Here is a 19,434-nt window from a genome sequence, read left to right on the forward strand (position 1 = left end):
TCAATAGCTTTCTATTGCCGTTCTAAAGCTTGGGAGTGCCAGGATTATTTTCAATATAACTCCGAATGCATTCGTCTGAAAGAAGGAATAATTTATATAATTATTTACATGCCAGCTCCAGCATAAGGCTAGTGAAGCCATCTACACTGTGTGATGAATAAATCTCTTACCACACACTGCACATGTCTACGGCGCAGCAAACGATGATCGTCACTCTAATCAATACTTGCGTTTATAGCAGCCGCGTGGCTCCGACACGGCTACCGGAGCAGTTCGCGGACACTTTAGTCAATGCTCACTTTTATATGGGCCGCCCTGCAGCTCGCTGGAGCATCCCAGATGTGGCTGTCCATGCTACATTGCTAAAGTTAGGCAAACCCCCCACCAGCCAATGATTTGAATCTCCCTTTGGAGTGGACTTTGAAATTTGTAACTTTGTAGATGTTTTTTTTATGCCCAAACATACACACCACACACTGGCTAAAGTTCAAAAAGTGAAAAAGCATAATAGGACCCCTTTACGCCTAAAAAACACTGGTAGTGAATGTGCTGCTTTTGGAACACTTTTCCCACTGCATGCTACATTTTATTGTTGCAGTGTCAGTGGGGATTGCTTGGCTCACGGTCATTCCACTTTGAATTGTGCTCTAAACTGAGGACATCTTGTTCTGGGTGCAAAGATAACATTTTCACCTGAATAACAACAAATATGTGACATGTCTAAAAAGATGGCTTGGCTACTCAAAAAGAATTTGGATTTGTTTTTGTCCCTTCAGGTACTCATATGCTATTTAGAGGGATTCTCCCGATTCAGTGTCTTTTGATGTTACTAAACCTTATGTTGGTAAAATCTGTTTTTTCTTCAAACCTCAAGAATAATAATAGAGCTATTTGTACTCTTTTTCCAAAGAGAAATTGTTACTGTACCTTATGTTTTGTCTCATTGGGTCTCCTCATTGAACGTACAATTGATTTCTGGAGAAAAGTATGGTTGTTACCACAGAAATATCATCTTAGAAATAAGATTAAATACGTTTCTTATAAGCTCATTCACATATTTTATCCAGAAAATCATTATTTAAAAAAGGAATAAATGTAATGAATATGAGATAAGTGCCTTGTACTTATTTAGGCACTGCACATACTCATTTACACTATGGTGTAAGGTCCAAAAATTTATTAGCGAAAATATCCAGTGTTTCAAGACCTTGTTCACTCTTTTGGTAAAATGTACTCTTTGGCTTTACAGACTATCCTGATCAAGAGGAACAGGACTCTTACTTAATTAACTTATTTTATTGACCAAATTTCACATTCATAAGTGTAAATCTACTAATGAAAAACACAATTTTATGGTTTTATTGACTGAAATAAGTATTTATATCGTCAGTGTGATTAAGAAAGCTTTAAAAACTGTGAATTTTACAATATATTTATTTGATTTTGTATATGCATACATGTATGTATATGTATATCTTAGTATTTAGTTTTTCTTCCCTGGCAAATATTTTTGTAAGTCATGTCTTTCTATCATTTTTTTCTTTTCCTTTTCTTTTTTTTTATAACATATTATATGTTATTGTTCTTTGAATAAAAAAAAAACAAAGATCACTTGTGAACATATACAATGACAGACACTGCCATTGTATCTATTCAGCGGTTAAACAGTCGATTAATCAGTTTCTGCTTTGGCTTAAAGTAATACACAACTGTAATGTCAACAAACCCCAAACTAGCTGTCAACCAATTAGTTACTCAAAATGTATTTTTGCACAATTTTTTTTTCAGGTTCTAGTTAGAAGCTAATTGTTTGAGATTCCTCCGGTGGGTGTATAACAGGTATCCAATCGAAGACGGGATAGAGAGGAGGAAAAAACAGAACTGAAATTACTGCTGAATGCACTCACTTCTTGCCCAGATGTTTGGCGACATCCGAGCGGCGGAAGCCCTCCAGGTGGTAGAGCCGTCTGGCCAGACGCCGGGCAGCTTCCTGGTCGCTTCGGCTGCCATTGTGGAGAACATCTGTGTCCTTAAGACATTCGACACCATCCATGTCTGAGTCCCAGTCCGACAGCACGTCCTTCAGCCCTGCATCGCTGCTGCACAACACACAGATGCACAAAAGTCAGTTCATTACAGTAAGAATGGGTCACAACAATCCAACAACTGACTGGTCTAGATAGACTTTTTTTATTTTTCTTTATTTAGTTTTAATATTTTTAGCACCAAAGCTTTACATAGTGTGCTATGCTTTAGCTCTCAGTGTAAACCTTCTCTGAAAGTGCTTCTTGTGTCAGCATTAAAATGTAAATCGCAACCGATTTCATTACCCTGATGTATTTCCAGTGAAACTACGTTTCATACATCAGTAGAGAATGTGATCAGCACCCTGACTAATTTGCCTAAATGGCACGCTGACACTAGACACTGGAACACATCTCAATGCGTTTATTTATTTAACCTTGTGTAAGTGACCTTTGAGGAATTGTCTAATATCTCCTGCTGATAGCAGTAACAGCCATTTTTGCAATCTCAGTGTCCACTTAGCATCCAGCCTGAACCATCAGACGCATTTCACAAGAGAGACACAAACTGCAAACTAAAATCAACAGGCCGACATTCTAGAAGCCCAATGTCACCACAGGCTTCTGCCAACAGAGATAAAAACCAGAACTACATCAGAAACAAATGTAACGATCGTCACCTGCTGTCCTCCCACATCACTGACATCATTCAATATCTCAGAGCCATTAGCCACTGAAGGACAATACAGACTAATGCTAGCTGTGTCCTGAAGGACTGCATCTTATAAAGGTTATGATCCCTCAAACAGAACTTCGTCTGAGATCTGAGATGCAATGAAGAGGTTCATTAAAGAACACAAATGCTTTTTAGTTTCTTTTCTGTGCAGCAAGAGTATGAATTCATAGGTCTGAAAAGGTGGAGATGAATGACCATGAAAAACAATTAATTGCATTGCTCACTAAAGCTGGTTTCTTAAGTTGAACTCTCATATGTACTGCATTAGTACAGCCTTCCTCAGTCATCACATACAGTTGAACAGTGCCATCTGTTGAGGGCCTGAACAAATGACAACAAGTATGGAAATCTGTTTTTAGGAAAGACAAGTTCATACTATATTGTAGAAAATAAAACTGGGTCAGCTCATTGGCATGGGTGGCAGTTACGCAACAGTTCATTCTGCTCCTCTACTTGGATTGGACACTGACTGTCAATTTTTCTTCACTGCTCATATTAAATATGAATTCGCTGTGTTTCCCTAGTTTAGAAACATTCCTACAATTGAGGACACCAGTTGAGAAGTGAAGTAGAGAAAATAAAGTAAAAAAAAAAAAAAAGAAAACAACAATTTAAGTTTTCCATGATTTTAGTTTTAATCTCATTTCAATTCTAATCTTATGTTTTACCTAGTCCAGGTTGTTGTTGTTTTTTTTAATTACTTAAAAGTATTGAAAATAAGGCATACATTTAGATTAGGGATGCACCGAAATGAAAATTATTGGCCGAAGCCGAACAAAATTACACACTGGGCCAAAGTTTTCCCCCATTTATTTTGCCATTTTATTTCACCATTGCATTAATTGCATTAATGAGCCAATATTTGCTTTTTACAGTTTTGTCTTGCTTTTCAATGAAAAAAATCAATTACAAAACAACAATTTAAAAATATCTACTTAACACTGAACATGTTTACCATTCTAGTAGGCATTATAGCCTACCAACAAAGCACAATTTAACTTGAAATTAATAAGTTAGTAAAATAATATTCTTTGGCCATTTTAAAGACCCCCTTTTTGAATCAGGCATGTGTTTTTAATGTACAAATAAATGCAGCCTTGCTGAGCAAAGGAGAATGTTCATCAATATTTTTGACTTACTTTTTTATTTTATTTTACATAACAACTGTAAATTTACAATAAAATGTAAAATTGCATTTATGAATGTTGACTTTTATTTTGGCGGAAACCAGCAAGAAGACCTCAGTACTACTTTTTGCTGACAGCAGCAGATTTATGAATGATTCTCCTCACGCTTTGGACTTTGAACCCTGGCTAAGGAGCTCATGCAGTGCAGAATTAATACAACTGGTGCATGTATTAGACAACATAACAATCTGTAGTTTATTTATTAATGGTTTAAGGCCATTTGGTGATTTCAGTCATCATACAGTAACCAGCAACAACCAGCCCTTTCTCTTCTCATGGAAGACATGCGATGCGACACTAAACAGTCCCTCGCTGTCGATGCTTGTAATGATTTTTGTGTCTTTCTCAAGACTGTTTCAAATGCTTCCACACTGCCCACATGTTTGCTGCATTAGTGCACACCACTATTTGATTGCATCACGTCATTGTTTGGTATAATTTATTCTGCCTTTTCACTTATTCAGTCGAACACCGAAAGAGCTTATTTTGCTATTTTCGGCTAAACAATTTTGGTTGCTGAACATTCAGTGCATCCTTAATTTAGATTTAATTTTTTTTACAGAATATGTTAAATTTCAAATAAAAGTAGAGAATAACAGAAAATTTACAGTTTGTTCCATCAAAGTAACTGAGATGACCATTTGGACAACAAGTGTAATTTGATTGTTGAAAAATCTGCCATGGATAAAGTTGTAACTTTATCTGGTAAATTACCATTTTGATGTGTAAAGCTGTAGATTATTAGTTTGAGTAGCTCCAGGGTCAGGACTAAAGTTAGAAGTCTACTTTATGTTGGAATTAGTGGAAGTGCATTGGCATGGTTCAAATCGTACTTATCTGAATGAAGAGACATCATATCGAAGTGCAGTATGGAGTACCTCAAAGCTCAGTACTAGGGCCATTACTCCTTACGCTTTACATGTTACCCTTGGGAGATATCATCAGGAAACATGCTGTTAGCTTTCTCTGTTATGCTGATGATACTCAGCTCTATATTTATTTGTGGCCCGGCGAAACATACCAATTTGAAAAACAGAATGCATAGTTGGTATTAAAAACTGGATGACGAGTAACTTCTTAATGCTAAATTCTGAAAAAAAACACGTTAATTATTGGACCTAAAACCTCTGCATGTATTAACCTAAAGACTGTCTAATACTCGATGGCTGCTCTGTCAATTCTTCGTCATCAGTTAGGAACCTAGGTGTGCTATTCAATAGCAATCTTTCCTTCGAAAGGCTTATTTCTAGTATTTGCAAAACCACATTTTTTCATGATGTCAAATGCAGAAATGTTAACTCATGAATTAATGGCCTATTAATAAACGCTTTGACGGAAATTACTCAATGCTGCTGACAGTAGCACTTGTGACTAAGTAGAAAAAATCTAAATAGCGATTTGAACAGATAATGAAACTAAAGCACTTCTCCTCATCTGGGCGGATGAAGAAAACGCTGTAGCATTTAACAGTCATTTCCGATAACTGGCATCATAGATTTTACTGCTGTGTGAATAGTATCTTAATGGGAACAGTCAGAAAGCCATTGCTTGTGTAAACAGCAAATGTGTTGCATTTACTAACCTGCCAATTTTACAGCAATTTACCAGGTTTTATTTGTGAAAGCAGCTTACGAAGCAAAGATGTTGCAGCATATAATACCTGCACATCTGTTTGTGGATCAACTTGTTTTTCAATTTCAGATTCTGAAGGCAATTATTGCTTTAATATGCAAACAAATATGCTAACACTGTCTTCAGCAACACATGAATTATTCATCATGTCATATAGGTACAAGGGAAATACAGGCTAAATGTTTAAAAAAAATGATTACAGCCTTCAAGTGTTTCTCCATGAAGTAAACATTCAGGTTTAGATGTCATTTTTCAAAGAAACACAAAGAAATACATTTAAATCGAAAAGTGAGTGCTTTACTCTCTCTTTATTCAGTACTGTTGTTTGACAAATATTAATGTAATATCTGATATTTTGACACTAATCAAAATGTTTTAGCCCCACCAGTTTACGCTTACAAACCTACTAATATTTTTACACTATTAGACAATAATAATCCAATCTAATATTTATATTTCAAAAGGTTTATTGCTTAAAAACCTATAAGTATATTTAAGTAAAATTTAAGCATGTTATTAAGTAAAATCTACTTAACTAAGTTAAGTAAAATTAGCAAAGGAAATAAGTAAATTTAACGTGTACAGTTAGTTTGCAGAGTCATTTCTACTTAATTATTTTAAATTTACTCTGCAGTCCTCAAGTACAATTAACTCAGCCTCGGTTTGTAAACTTTACTCAAACATCATAGCACTGAAAAAATGCCATTAAAGCATGTGGTTCTCTTACAAACATGTACGTAAGCAAGTAGATGGCTCCTTACTGTTTTTAAGGTTATATGTTGACTCGGTTACTAATAGGGCTGGGCGATTAATCGAAATCGTCATTCAGAACTTATAATCGATCAAATTTTTCCAGGTCAATTATTTCAATTACTTTCCCCTTAAAAACACTACTGCGTGTGGAGTCATGTAACCCAGCTCCATTACGTTACATTATTCCGCCGACATGTTGATGGAGAGCTTAAGCAGTATTTATACAGTAAAAAGTATTTACTGGATATACAAGAGTAATTTTATCTAGAAGAGATACTGCTTATTTTCTACTTTTTTTCTACTTATTTTCCATTTTCTACTATTTTGTTTCCAAAAGTGCAAGTTATTTATTTTCACTAATTTAAGAAAAATGTGACTTTTCGTTTTAAGCAATGTGTACTTTAATTTCAGTTGTTCAACACAATAAATAATCATAGATAGTAGATAGTGTGTGCACCCTTCATTCAAAAATCTCTCACTTGTAATATGTGCGCATAATTACTGTACAAAACTTGTCAGTGAACTATAAGGGCAAAAAAATAAATATTATTTAAATATAATTAAATGTAATTTTATTAATGAATAAAATAATCGTTCATTAATTGTAATCGAGTTAAAATGTTCAATTAATCGAGATTTTGATTTTAGGCCAAATTGCCCAGCCCTAGTTACTAACCAAATGAACACAGAGACCTCAATACATGGCACATGATATACAATGACGGTAACAATCAGTGAATAGTTTTGAGTATGAACGGGTCATTTTGAGTAGAAAATAAACTTTAGATATCACAAAACAGCAAGTTACTTATACTTAACATAACAACAAAATCAACCATAAAACAGTCTAAATACATTTCGAAAGTAACCTTATTAATTATTCATGCCCAAGTGCATGATGGGAACAATGGGATCATGACTTTGATATTTACTTAAACATAATTTGTAAAAATAACAAACAATTCCAAGTAAAATATACTTAAGTTCAAATGTTAAATTCAGTCGAGTACTAATATTGAATTTACTCTTTTTTCTTAATTCTTGCCTGAACTAAATTATTTACTGTAGAAATTACATTTGTTTTTCGGTATTATTTACTTCACCACAAATTTGTTTACATACTTTAGATGACAAAATGACTGTGAAAGGCTTTCTACACATATGGGTGTATAGAAAACTAATATTAACAGTCTGTTATGTAGAGTTCATTGTGAAACACTAGGATTTGCCTGCTCCCTTCAGCATTTAGTTAAGGAATGCAAATTGCTAATTATCAATCATTGGCAGAAAGACGATTCGGCGCCACTGCAGGGTAAACAGTTATATATCAGTGTTAAGCATTTAAATAAGCTTGGCCACAGACACAGGGCTGAGATGAGTGACTGATGAGAGTGCATGTTTGACATGGAGACACGCAGTATGTGTGCCACATATTACAGCATACACACACAGAATAGTTGCATCCAAATGACAGCGCCTTCCATCTGAATGTGTACAAGTCATAAACACCTGCAATGGTCAACAATTTTATGGACTCATGCTCTTGATAGCCAATAATGCACAGCATAAAACACACTGTGTTCAGCACAAATTCAAATGTGCCTTTTTCCCCGGTTTTTGAGGATGGAAACTTGTTACGCAATACATTCATGTTGGCGTCTGACAAATTTGGTTAGATAGCTTTTACTGAGTGACAGATACTTTTGTGCCAGAGTTTGGAGTTTGTTTGGGCACATGGCCTCAACAGTAACAAAATATATGGGAAGTGTTTTCCCATGAAAGGCCTATTTATATAGCTAAACCAATTATCCATGATTACATAAGTTAGTTACATCTTATTCATCTGCATTAAGCATTGTTTGTTTGTTCTTCCTGTTGATGAGACTTTTAGACTTTTGCACTAGGATTATTTTAGTTTTTAGTTAAATTTGCTAAAAATGTACTCAGCCTCAGGCCATCTGAGATGAGTTTGTTTCTTCATGGGAACAGACTTGGAGAAAACTGCAATGGAGTCGTATTGTGGTCTTTATCAGCTGTTTGGACTCTCATTATGACGGCACCCATTCACTGCAGAGGATCCATTGATAATGTAATGCTTCATTTTTGCAAATCTGTTCCCATGAAGAAACAAACTCATTTACGTCTTGGATGGCCTAAGGGAGAGCAAGTACATTTTCAATTATTTTTTTAATTTCGAGTGAACTACTCCTTTAAAAGTGACTTATACGCCAATATATTGGAAATCAATACCTAAATTTGGAAACTCCTCAAATACTCAAACTGTAAAAAGAGGGATTTCAGATATTGAACACAGTCTGCTGTTCTAGTGTTATACCACAAGGAGGCAGTCATAGCAAAAACAGATCATCAAAGCATTTGTCTTCATGCTACACCAATACACCAAAGACACAACACACATGAATACAGGTGCAAAACATTGAAGATGTTCAGACAAGATGACTCATCACACAATTTCAATATCAACTGAATAGCCCATATTGCACAGTTGGTTAATCATTGCAAACAGCATAAGAGCATGATGCATTTAAGTTAGATCAATGAAATACTAATGTTGTCAAGAATAAGATCAATTTGGCATTTGACAGAGACATAAGAGAATGTTGTCTAAAATCACTTTATAATAAATATTGATTTGTGCAACAGTATGCATCTTTGTATTAGAGACTCTCTGAGTAAACAAAACTGTCAAGACTTCAAAAAATGAGCTTTGCAAAGTAGGGGAGATGAGATTTTTGGTCATAGTGTCTAAATTGTTTGTGTGACGCAATGTAAAAATATAACGTTTTAATCAGTGCGTTCAGAGCTTCTAATAGACATAGCTAGTGTGTGTCAATGATATCGTGTCAAGCTAATACACCAATTCTATCATGGCTATCACTGTAGGGACAGTTGCAACACATTGTTGATTTAAAAGCTTGCCATAGCATAACACGATTGGAATTTTATAATGATAATAATAATGAACCTCTTTAATAGTTTAATAGACATCAGTGTTTCAACTGTAATTTTATGACACTATGAGAATATTAGGGATGCACGATATTGGATTTTTGCATAAATACAATAATTCCTTTTTTTAAGTGAATAGGAAAAAAATCTACTTGTTACTTAAGAATGCTTTTCATTTACTATTCGTTGTTTTTATACCTTATTAAAGACCCCGAATGTGCACAAATAAAATAAATTGCAAAATGATATTTAAGAATGATTCAATTACATTTTATTGAATGTTGCAACTGTCCACTGTTGTGGGGCCAGTTGCAACATATCACTTTGTTTATTTAGGTGTAAATTGTATGTATATTATCATATGTACACATGTTGCAGCAATATGGGTGAGTAGCTGACAGATGTGGATTTATTGTATTAAAATTTTGGCTTTCTAATACAGTCTCTGAGAAACTAAATGAAATGCAAAAGTGTTGCAACCGTCCCCACTCTCCCTTAATTATTTGATTTCTTTTTATATGAATGCACATTCTGATTGTTATATATTACTATTTAAGAGAAAAGAAGAGTTGGTTATCTTCTTTTCATTTGTGTATTGTATGCATAATGGTATGTTTAATACTTGCATTTGTATAAAATGTATTTTGTGTTATTTGAATAAAAAACAGTATGCATCTTCACTGCAATGGCTAGCCTATAATATAATATAATATAATATATCTAAAAATAAATAAATAATAATTATAGTGATTATATTTAAAGTATATTTTGTGTAACAGAACTTATGCTACATACCAATCACAACTTAGTTTTATTTATGAAAAGGGAAGTGAAAAAGACATTAGGAGCTCTTTCCTGCAATAACCACTGTAGTCTAATTGTCTGGAGAAAAACATTCACTGTGATTTACTAATTACTAAAATCAAAAACATTACACTCCCTTGTGTCTGAACGCGACGCGTCACAACAGAACGCAACGCTGCTTTATAAGCTTGTCTTTATGAACAGCGCAAACGCGTTTCACGCGCGTCAACTGTTCAAGCTTTATTGATTATAAAGAACGCGCTGCGTTCTGATGTGTGTCGCGCGAACGTGCATTCAACAAACTTTGAGTAGTGTCTTTGTTTACCTGCAGATTTCACTTACACGTCCAGACTGCAAACCTCCAACTCTCACTCAGCGCTTCCGTTAACATCCCGACAGCGACGCAAACTCAGACGCGGCGTTAAAGTTCAATCCTCGCCAGTTAAAGCAAGAAAATAAAGCGCTGTTTAAAGTTCGGCACATACTAGTGTCTGCTCATCTCTCACGCATTTCCCACAAACCCTTGCTGCTCTCAGCCAGACCTCAGCGCACAGAGGAGGGAGAAGAAAAGCGGGAACATCCTCTTCTTTGAAACTCTTCTTTCACAAAACAACTGAACCACTGACAAAGAGCAGATGGAGCTCTAGGGATGTGTTTCCAATGGCGAGCAGCCATACTAGATCTACTAATAGTATGCAAATGCGTGTGCGGTATGCATGGAATACTTACTAGTGGGTGGTGCTTTAAACATAACATTTAACAGATACAAAACAAAGTTTAAGTATTTTAGTTTCAGATGTTTTCTAGATACTACATAAAAATGTATTTGCACTTTTTCTCATTTAGGTTATGAAAAAACTTTTCAAAGCTAATTTGGTTACTGTTTCTGTCTGAAAGAAGTGACTTCATTCTGGCATGTGTAAACCGCAACCAGAACATTTCATTCATTTCAGAGCACTACTATAAAACTGGAAGTGACCACACCTCTCGTTCCAAATAGAAAACAGAAGGAAAGCTTGTGTTATTTTCAACTCTAGTGTTATTTGTTTAACTCAAGCGCTAAGTGAAATACAGACATTATATTCAAACTATAAAGGATTATTATGAACTCTAAAAAAGGAAGACACATGGAGAGGCGATGCATGAAGTGCACTGTGCTGAGACACACTTCATAATGGGAAACAGCGGCATTTCTCTCATTGCCGGTGCTGGACTCTAAACACAGCAGAAGTTCTACAGACAGTGACCACACCATGTTGGGTTTTTCTGGGGCCCTAAAGGGAGTGTCTGGCACAGACCTTCATTCTGGTCTCAGGCAGCTAGAAAAACTTCAGCTTATTAGAATTAGGGCTAAAATGTTGAGACCAAGCAGACAACATAAGCTTAACAAAACAAAAAAAACTATATTTTTAACATTCACATTCATACATTCATAGAAAGGGTTGAGAAGCAACGCAAACAGCAAATTGCAGGAATTACAAATTGATTACAGTGTTACTCACCCTCATGTCATTCTAAACTTGTAAGACCTTTGTTCATCTTCGGAACGCAAATTACACTCTTAAAAATAAAGGTTCTAAAAGTGTGTTTTTGCAGTGATGCCATAAAAGAACCATTTTGAAGAAAATTTAAAAAATCTAAAGAACCTTTTTCAACTATTAAGAACCTTTTCTTAATTTGAAAGGTTCCATGGATGTTAAAGGTCCTTCATAAAACCATTGATGCCAACAAAGAACCTTTTTTTTAAGAGTGTAAGATATTTTTGATGAAATCCAAGAGCTCTCTGACCCTGCACACACTCTTAAAAATCAAGGTGCTTTAAAAGGTTCTTCACAGCGATGCCATAAAAGAACCATTTTTGGTTCCCCAAAGAACCTTTCAGTGAACAGTTCCTAAAAGAACCATTTTGAAGAACATTTTAAAAATCTAAAGAACCTTTTTTGACTATAAAGAAGCTTTTCTGCATTTTAAAGGTTCCATGGATGTCCAAGGTTCTTCGTAAAACCATTGATGCCAACAAAGAACCTTTTTTTTAAGAGTGTAAGATATTTCTGATGAAATCCAAGAGCTCTCTGACCCTGCACACACTCTTAAAAATCAAGGTGCTTTAAAAGGTTCTTCACAGTGATGCCATAAAATAACCATTTTTGGTTCCCCAAAGAACCTTTTAGTGAACAGTTCCTAAAAGAACCATTTTGAAGAACATTTAAAAAATCTAGAGAACCTTTTCGACTATAAAGAACCATTTCTGCATTTGAAAGGTTCCATGGATGTTCAAGGTTCTTCATAAAACCACTGATGCCACTAAAGAACCTTTATTTTTAAGAGTGTAAGATATTTTTGATGAAATCCAAGAGCTCTCTGACCCTGCACACACTCTTAAAAATCAAGGTGCTTTAAAAGGTTCTTCACAGCGATGCCATAAAAGAACCATTTTTGGTTCCCCAAAGAACCTTTCAGTGAACAGTTCCTAAAAGAACCATTTTGAAGAACATTTTAAAAATCTAAAGAACCTTTTTTGACTATAAAGAAGCTTTTCTGCATTTTAAAGGTTCCATGGATGTCCAAGGTTCTTCGTAAAACCATTGATGCCAACAAAGAACCTTTTTTTTAAGAGTGTAAGATATTTCTGATGAAATCCAAGAGCTCTCTGACCCTGCACACACTCTTATAAATCAAGGTGCTTTAAAAGGTTCTTCACAGTGATGCCATAAAATAACCATTTTTGGTTCCCCAAAGAACCTTTTAGTGAACAGTTCCTAAAAGAACCATTTTGAAGAACATTTAAAAAATCTAGAGAACCTTTTCGACTATAAAGAACCATTTCTGCATTTGAAAGGTTCCATGGATGTTCAAGGTTCTTCATAAAACCACTGATGCCACTAAAGAACCTTTATTTTTAAGAGTGTAAGATATTTTTGATGAAATCCAAGAGCTTTCTGACCCTGCATTCTTAAAAATAAAGATGCTTTAAAAGGTTCTTCACAGCGATGCCATAGAAGAACCATTTTTGGTTCCACAAAGAACCTTTCAGTGAACAGTTCCTAAAAGAACCATTTTGAAGAACATTTTAAAAATCTAGAGAACCTTTTTTGACTATAAAGAAGCTTTTCTGCATTTTAAAGGTTCCATGGATGTCCAAGGTTCTTCGTAAAATCATTGATGCCAATAAAGAACCTTTTTTTTTTAAGAGTGTAAGATAGTTTTGATGAAATCCAAGAGCTCTCTGACCCGGCATACACTCTTAAAAATCAAGGTGCTTTAAAAGGTTCTTCACAGCGATGCCATAAAAGAACCATTTTTGGTTCCCCAAAGAACCTTTCAGTGAACAGTTCCTAAAACAGTGTTGTTTTTGACAACCATCTTAGATTTCGTCTTAGTCTTAGTCTTTTGGACTAAAATGCTTATTAGTTTTAGTCCAATTTTAAAACTAATAAGCAAGGTTTTAGTCTAGAAAAGGTTTTAGTCTAGTTTTAGTCAAAAAAAGGGGAACAAGTAGTCTTTTAACAAATTAATGCAGGTCAGTAAGTATTTTGCTGTTGGGTAGTGTCACTTATAAGTTGTGAAAATAGCAGATCTATAGTTCAACACATTGTGAGCTTCCGGAACGACTATTTTCACCAATAATTACAATAATGAAGGAATGGTTTTAGACATAAAAGACATATATTTGAAATACACCCATAGGTCCTCTCGCCGTTTGCGACCACCCTGTGTGCAAACTGCCGCCATCATGGTTAATCGTCTGTCTGTCTGAGTGACAACAATGTGACGTGTTGAACACGTTGTGCGCTGCACGCCAGGTGGTGGACGTAACCAAACAAGGATAGAATGCTAAAACGGCTTGCCATACTAGTATGGCAAAGAGTATTTAATGCTAACACAGCTTGCCATAGCGGCAGATACTTTTTAGGTTTTAAATGGCATGCAGAAAAAAGCAGAAATGTCATGCATTTTAAACGTCTGACGGACCACCCACTAACATTTTCGTCTATTCTCGTCTCGTCAACGAAAACTCACACACGTCTCGTCATGTTTTAGTCATCAAAGAGCCATTTTTATCTCGTCATCGTCTCGTTATCGTCATGAAAAAAAGTGGCGTCAACGAAATGATTTCATCATCGTCATCGTTGACGAAAACAACACTGTCCTAAAAGAACCATTTTGAAGAACATCTTAAAAATCTAAAGAACCATTTCTGCATTTGAAAGGTTCCATGGATGTTCAAGGTTCTTCATAAAACCACTGATGCCACTAAAGAACCTTTATTTTTAAGAGTGTAAGATATTTTTGATGAAATCCAAGAGCTTTCTGACCCTGCATACACTTCCAAAAATAAATGTGCTTTAAAAGTTTCTTTACATGCCATAAAAGAACCATTTTTAGTTCCACAAAGAACCTTTCAGTGAACAGTTCCTAAAAGAACCATTTTGAAGATTTAAAAAATCTAAAGAACCTTTTTCGACTATAAAGAAGCTGTTCCATGAATGTTCAAGGTTCTTCATAAAACCATTGATGCCATCTTCACAGCGATGCCATAGAACAGGGATCATCAAATCATCAAAGTTTAGCTCTTACCCTAATCAAACACACCTGAGCATGCTAATCAAGGTCTTCAGGATCATTAGAGAATCACAGGTAGGTGAGTGTGATCAGGGTTGGAGCTTAACTCTGCAGCGCATTGGACCTCCCAGGGTAAGATTTGGGGAACCCTACCATAGAAGAATCATTTTTGGTTCCACAAAGAACCATTCAGTCAAAGGTTTTTTAAAGAACCATCTCTTTCTTACCTTTTTATAATCTAAAGAACCTTCTTTCGCCACTGTCTTCAGAAAAGTCTAGATTGCATTTTAATTTCCCTCCTTGTAATGTGTAATAATGCAGTGTTTATAAGCACAGTGCTGCTTTGTTTAGAGGTTACCTCTATTCCTGCTGTTCCATAAGCGACACCTGCTGTCAGATAGTGGATTTACATTTTCATTCAGTCTGCCTGCCATTTGTGTTCAGACCAATGTGAAAATTGGACCAAATTTTCTTGCAAATCTAAACAAACTAATGTGCATTCTACAAAATTTCCACACTTCAGATAATAAGGTGGCCTATGTAGAATTGTTTGTGGAGCAGATACAATGTCTATAATTGATCATTTTCAATTTACTTAAACTGATTTAAAGACGAAAATGTAAGTTTTATCATTTTATAAAACCTTTTTTTTTTTTTACTTTATTTTAACATGTAGTACATTTTAGTTTGTTTAAAATCAAGCAAACAGTTGCACTTTTTTAACAATAACATGATAATATTGATAATCGTGATCAGTTTCATTTCTAGTTGTTGATTGGATTTTGAAATGTGGACATTGCACTTAAAACTGAATGTAATCTTGCAGTTTATTGTGGAGGGGCGGGGTTTTATGTCAGTGGTGTTTAATTCTGTTCCCAGAGAGCCACTGTCCTGCAGAGCTCAGCTCCAACCTCATAAAAAAAATAATACTAATGCATACATGGATAAATCTTTCACAAGGTAGATATCAGATTCAATCAAATCAAGAATCATTATTCACATTTCAGAATATATCTTAAGAAAATTACTTCCTACACAGAGCTCCACAAATATCTTGGGAATATGAAATTATTTCCTCTGCCATGATACTAAACCAGGAAGTCATTCTTCCACAACAGAGATAAAATGCCCCTGATTTAATTCAATTATACAGATGGCTCCAACATAACTACTAAAACAGAAGCAGACCCACCCTAGCACAGAAAACGGACCAAATACTGAAGATCACCTGCACAAACAAGAAACGAAACACCAGTGAAGACATTTACCACATCGCCACCCCGAGCCAGCAACAGTAGAGGAGAGCCACTGACCTGCAAACAGACTAAAGTCCAAAAATATGAAGCATAAATAGATGTACAGTTGAATTACAGAAAGTCTTCTGCAATAGCAACAGACCGAAGTACTTGAGATAAGGGTCTGAAAGCGCCTCCCTCCATCTGTACTACAGGATGGTGGAGGGGCCAAACAGCACTGAGCAAAGTTAGTTTTTCATTCTCGCACTGAAAGTATGAAGTGAAAGCCTGTGTGTGTCACCCTCCCACCCTTTCCAAACATTCTCCAACTTCCCTATTCCTGCTCCCACATTTCAACAGCACTTAGATTGACCTCAGATTCTCTCTGGGCGTCTACGGAGTGCCGGAATAACAGCAGACGACATCGCACTAACTGATACAGCCTGTTCTTCCAGCAGATTACCACAAGAACGCTTCCCAGTGTTTCTATGGCAAAAGTCCCTGTAAACGCACAGGGCTGGTATGAACGTAAGTGTGTGTGTTGACCTCCAGAAGGAACTCCAGATATCTGAGGTTGTCCGGTCATTTGTGCTGCTTTATCGTGAGATGAGGTGGCGGCTGTAAAGCGCTCAGCCTTGAGCAGAAGGGCAGGCCGGTGAAATATGAGGCTGATGAGCAACGACTCAGACTCGCTAGAGTCAGCCAACACACACATACACACACACACAGCATCTCGCTCTCCTCCAGTCAGACCTCAGCTGGGTCAGTAGATTAGCAGGGTGTGCTGATCAATTCAATCTCAGCAGAGCAGATCAGCTGTCATCCTGATGAATACCAAAGCACTCTAAACACAAACAAGCGTCATTTGACACCTTTAGGGATCCCTTCTTGAGCTTTCCATAATATCTCCAGATCTCCTTCATGTGCAAGGCCCTATGAAAATGTGGACGGAATTGTGGAAACCAGTCATAAAAATGGAATTTAACGGTACTGTATTATGCGGAAAGTCACAGAATTTGCCAAATTTGGGATGAATAAATCAAAAATAGGTCAGTTCACATTAGGGGTGTGACGATATCTCGTGGCACGAGATCTCTCGATATTCCGATGTGTCTCGCGAGATCTGACTGAAATATTTTGCAGTGTTTACATTAGAGCTGCTTGACTAATCCTTAAAATACCACGATCTCTGTTCAAACACCCATGCGATCTTATTCATGAATGACAACGATTCAGCGGTGTCTATTACAACTGATTCACGCGCGTGCTCCACTGACGCTTACGATGTGAGTTATTGAAGACATTCAAATCTGCATTCTGCATTCTACACAAACAGTCTTTTTAACCACATAATCATAATTGTTTCTTTGTTACAGACATTTAAATAACATAAGTACTGGGATAAAAGCTTATAGTTGGGTACAACACTTATTGTCTACAATAGCGATCAAAACTTAAGTATCTTCTAACACGTATGTAGAGTAACGTTTATTCTTTTCTGCCAGGAGATGGCGACAACTGCACATTTTAAAAAAGTATTTGTCATTGAATTAAACATTTAAGAGATTCCAATAGTGAAACAAGCCTTTATTAATTGAGACACTGGCTCATTTTTGTAAAATTTTGTTCAAATATAGACTTAAGCAATGAACATTCTGTCAGAAACACTAGTAAATTACGTAATTTTGTTTAGATTTCTATTCCTGGAGATCTCCAGTTTATAAAAGAAAATTGTTTTTCAATTTATCCAGAATCATGCAGCATTAGTTTACATGTTTATATAATATAATATAATTCATTAAAATAGAAGTTTAATTTCATAAAGTACAAGTTCATATCAAAATGCACCTACATTTTTGTTGAATAAAATACAATTTTCCCCTATATATTTAATCACTGAGGATTTCTTTGAAATAGTTTAAAAATCTCGTCTCGTCTCCTTCTCATGAACCCAATCTCGTGTCTCGTCTCGTCTCGTGAGATAAGTGTCTAGTCACACCCCTAGTTCACATCAATCAAAACACTGTAAGGCAGGGGTGGGCAAACTTTTTGACTCGAAGGCCACATCATGTTTTTCACATCAAGTGAGGGGCCGCATAATATGTTAAATGAAGCTTTTGGGGATTTATGACAAATTAAGATATACGTTTTTTTTATTCTAACTTGACACTCTTCACACACTTTTACATACATGTTTTATTCTTGTACCATCTTACCTTATTTTTAATAAGCACTTTATGACAAAGATAAGTTGCATTGTGTATACAGTGCCTTGCAAATGTATTCTTCATTTTTTTCACATTTTGTTTTGTTGCAGCATTATGTTAAACTGCTTATAATTACTTTTTTTTTCCACATCAATCTACATCTCATACACCATAGTGACAAAGCACAAAACAGGTTTGTAACAACTTTGCAAATTTATTAGGAAAAAAAACTGAAAAGATCCAGTTGCATAAGTATTCATACCTATTCATTCTGGGACACTCCAAATTTAGCTCAGGAGCAATCATATTGCTTCTAGATGTTCCTACACTTGGAGTGGAGTTAAACTGTGGCAAATTCATTTGAATGAGTCTGAGTTAGAAAGACACACACCTCTCAGAAAAGGTCTAACAGCTGAAAATGCATATCAGAGCAAAAACCAAGTCCTGAGGTCAAGATAACTGCCTGTAGAGCTCAGTGACAGACTTGCGTTAAGGCGATGATCTAGAGAAGAGTTCAGAAAAATATCTGCTGCATTGAAGGTTGACAGAAGCATTCTCCATAATGGAAGACGACTGGAACAACTAGGACTCTAGAAAATGTCTGCCAGCCCTCATCCAAGCTGACAGAGATGGAGAGGTGAAAAGGTGAGGCAAAGAATGGCAGATAATTGCCAAATGCAGATGTGCAAAGATGCTCACATCAGACCCAGAAAGACTTGAGGCTGTAAAGGTGCTTCAACTATGTACTGAGTTAAGGGTATGAATACTTATGCAATGTACTTATTTCAGTGTTTTATTTTTAAAACATTTTTTAAATTAGCAAATCTGTTTTTTGCTTTGTCATTATTATGGTGTATGGAGTGTAAATTGATGTGGGGAAAAACTAATTTAAAGCAGTTTAACATAATGCTGCAACAAAACAAAATGTGAAAAAATGAAGGGGTATGCAAGGCACTGTATGTCGATTGATTTAAGACACATTTTACATTACAAACATGTATTTATATTCCCCTCACTCAAAAAATTATGCAAATTTAGCAGTGTTCAGAACAGAAAAAGGAACAAAAATAGACACTACCAGTCTACAAGTTTTTGAACAGTTTTTTTGTTTTTTGATTTTTAAAGAAGTCTCTTCTGCTCAACAAGCCTGTATTACTTTATTCCACAGTACAGAAAAAACTGTCAAAATTTTGAAATATTTTTACTAATTAAAATAACTGTTTTCTATTTGAATATAGTTTATAAATGTTATTTATTCCTGTGATTTTAAAGCATTTATTTTAGCTTTTGATGTATTTTGTATCAAATAAATGCATGCTTTGT

At 35.5% G+C, this 19,434-nt stretch overlaps 1 protein-coding gene across 3 annotated transcripts in view; it reads right to left on the reverse strand.

Annotated features, from left to right (window-relative positions):
• psd3l (pleckstrin and Sec7 domain containing 3, like) overlaps positions 1–19,434 on the reverse strand; it is a 153,802-nt gene that overhangs the window by 90,889 nt on the left and 43,479 nt on the right. For 2 of the 3 annotated variants that reach the window (XM_073830094.1, XM_073830095.1), the window contains one exon: positions 1,908–2,099. In XM_073830094.1, coding sequence (XP_073686195.1) covers positions 1,908–2,099 — 192 coding nt within the window. Of the gene's footprint in view, positions 1–1,907; positions 2,100–10,431; positions 10,656–19,434 lie in introns of those variants that run through there. The other variant, XM_073830096.1, reaches the window with a different exon arrangement.

Source organism: Garra rufa, chromosome 23, assembly GCF_049309525.1.
Source record: "Garra rufa chromosome 23, GarRuf1.0, whole genome shotgun sequence".
Lineage (NCBI taxonomy): Eukaryota > Metazoa > Chordata > Actinopteri > Cypriniformes > Cyprinidae > Garra > Garra rufa.